This window comes from Sinocyclocheilus rhinocerous, unplaced genomic scaffold (assembly GCF_001515625.1).
Source record: "Sinocyclocheilus rhinocerous isolate Xijiao unplaced genomic scaffold, SAMN03320098_v1.1 scaffold418, whole genome shotgun sequence".
NCBI lineage: Eukaryota > Metazoa > Chordata > Actinopteri > Cypriniformes > Cyprinidae > Sinocyclocheilus > Sinocyclocheilus rhinocerous.
Genome location: NW_015651146.1, coordinates 689,512 through 692,318, shown reverse-complemented (window position 1 = coordinate 692,318; position 2,807 = coordinate 689,512). Strand labels below are relative to the sequence as shown.

Below are 2,807 nucleotides of genomic sequence, written 5' to 3'. Positions count from 1 at the left end.
AAACTAACTCCCCCAGAAAGTTCGCTTTGGTGAGCTGTTTCGAACTGCCTAAACAAACTCAAAACGAACTTAGTTTCGGCCTGATTTTTTCCGAAATGACATCATATCAGTTCGTTCTTCGATTTCGTTTGAAGTATATCGGGGCCTTTAGAATGTTCTTTTTCAGCAAATAAGAGATCACATGAGTAGTTGTTAAATTTAGTATGTGTCTCTCAGGTACGTACTGGGCCATGATGCTATGAAACGCATGCAGAGCTCCAATGTTCTGATCTCAGGGCTGCGAGGTTTGGGTGTAGAAATAGCCAAGAATGTCATTCTGGGAGGAGTCAAGAGTGTCACCCTGCACGACCAGGGCGTGGCTGAGTGGTATGACCTTTCGTCACAGGTCAGTGGTTGGTCATGAGTCATAACCATAAGTGTGTGAATGCAAAACACAGCCATTGCTGCTAATAATGCAGAGGGGCTGTAAAATAACTAAAACAAGAGTATAGTCAAAATCCACATTTGATGGCTCAAACGACAATTAAATTACATTACTCCAAAAGTTTGGGGTCAGTAAGATAAAGTAATGTTAAATATTTCAAATAAATGCTGATCTTCTCAAATTTCTTCAGCCAGCCATCTAGAGTCCTAAGAAAAATGTTTCATGGTTTCCACTAGGGTTGGACGATATCGTCCGATGCCAAATTTGTAGACGTTTACAGTGAAACATTGCAATGGACGATGATATCGGCGGGGGCAAGCGGGTGGGGGTGTGCCCGAAGCATGAATCCTTATAAGGGAAAACAACTAACGATTCCTAACACCGTGTCTACACCGGATGCGAGCGGCGCGACAAAATACTATAGAACCACTGATCTATTATTAAGATTAATTATATATAGATCAGTCAATAGAACTCCTTATAATCAATGATGCTGTCTACACTGGATGCGGCACGCGTGGCGTGACACGACAAATCCCTGACAGTAAACTGCTGCCACGTTCTATTTATGACGATGGCGAATGATTTGCAGATCCTCAGTACCACTGACAAGCATATAATCTTGTAAAATGTGTTGTAAGTACTGCCGCTCCATAGTATAAACAGTACGTGTGATCACGAATCTCGAAAGTGATAGTGAAACTAAAAAGCGATCGTGCATTCAAGGGGGTGGGGGGATCACGATGCCGGCGCAACATCGTGATGCCCATCAGCCATCGGCGATGGACAATGGCATCGTCTATCGGCCCAACACTAGTTTCCACAAAAATATTAAACGGTACAAATGTTTTTACGACATAAGAAATGTTGCTTGAGCACCAAATCAGCATATTAGAATGATTTCTGAAGGATCATGTGACACTGAAGACTGGAGTAATGGCTGCTGAAGATTCAGCTTTGGAATAAATTACATTTTAAAATGTATTACAATAGAAAAATGTAAGTTGTATTAATATTTCACAATATTACTGTATTTTTATTAAATTGCAGCTTTGCTGAGCATAAGAGTCTTCTTTTACAAACATTATAAAATATTACTGACCCAAAACTTTTGAACAGCAGTGAACATTAACAAATTAAGACATTTATATAACAATATTCGGTGGACTAAAAAAAATAATTTTAGGAATAAGGAAATTGAAATGTAGTGTGATGTTAATTGTAGTAGTAATAAAAATCGTGTTTGTTACATGTCTTAGTTTTACCTGCGTGAGGAGGATCTTGGGAAGAACCGTGCAGAGGTCAGTCAGCTTCGACTGGCAGAACTCAACAGCTATGTGCCTGTAACCTCCTTCACTGGCGCCCTCACCAACGAATCCCTGACCAAATTTCAGGTACTGTTGTTATGGATCCACTGGACTACATCCATAAGCTCAACACATGGACTAAATCCTACTTTTCCCACATGCATACAGAACTTTGCATTAGTTAAAGTTTAATGCATTTAAGAGAGTAGGCTAACAGGCGTTTGTGTGTTTGACCAGGTTGTTGTGCTCACCAACTCCAGCCTCGATGAGCAGATGCGCGTCAGTGACTTCTGCCATAGTAATGGGATTAAGTTGATCGTGGCAGACACGCGTGGGCTGTTTGGGTAGAATACCTTTCTTGTTTTGTGTTGAGTTAAGGTTTTTGAGTATTATTTTGTCTCATGTATGTTCTGTATTTCAATAGGCAACTGTTCTGTGATTTTGGGGAGGAAATGACAGTGTTTGACATCAATGGAGAGCAGCCACTGAGCGCCATGATCTCAATGATCACAAAGGTAAAAATTGTTAACTGGACTTGGCTAAATTATACTGTGTGATGGTAACTTTTAAACCTTGATTATTGTAGAGTCCGAGCGAATGAAGTGTCACATTGACATTTGTTAAACTTCTGGCTGTCTGAACCTTTTGCTCTTTTTGTGGTGTGTGTGTGTGTGTGTGTGTGTGTGTGTGTGAAAAGGACAGTGCTGGTGTGGTTACATGTCTGGATGAAGCACGGCATGGATTTGAGAGTGGAGATTTCGTCACTTTCAAAGAAGTGCAGGGCATGACAGAGCTCAATGGCTGTGATCCAATAGAGATCAAGACACTGGGTGAGTTATCATAGGTTTTCTAATTTGAACAGACCCAGAAACCACCCAGCCCAGTCTCTTGTCAGCCCAGAGACCTCCACAAACATACTAGATCAATGGTTTTCAACTTTTTGACTCCAATAAGCAAATATAATTAAAATTATTACATTTCAGAATTCCAGGAGTTGTAATATTTTCTGGCATCCCAATCTTTCTAACAGTGAATTATTTACATACTCTTCCAGTCCTTTGTGATTTACTCTGTGG

The 2,807-nt window shown here is 40.4% G+C and overlaps 1 protein-coding gene across 1 annotated transcript in view; it reads left to right on the top strand.

Annotated features, from left to right (window-relative positions):
* Positions 1-222: 222 nt before the first annotated feature.
* Positions 223-2,807, top strand: part of uba1 (ubiquitin-like modifier activating enzyme 1) — an 11,266-nt gene continuing 8,681 nt past the window's right edge. Inside the window, exons 1-5 of the mRNA XM_016518034.1 lie at positions 223-385; positions 1,684-1,818; positions 1,969-2,075; positions 2,156-2,246; positions 2,429-2,561. Of these exons, the coding sequence (XP_016373520.1) occupies positions 239-385; positions 1,684-1,818; positions 1,969-2,075; positions 2,156-2,246; positions 2,429-2,561 (613 nt within the window). The 5' untranslated portion in view covers positions 223-238. The remainder of the gene's footprint in view (positions 386-1,683; positions 1,819-1,968; positions 2,076-2,155; positions 2,247-2,428; positions 2,562-2,807) is intronic.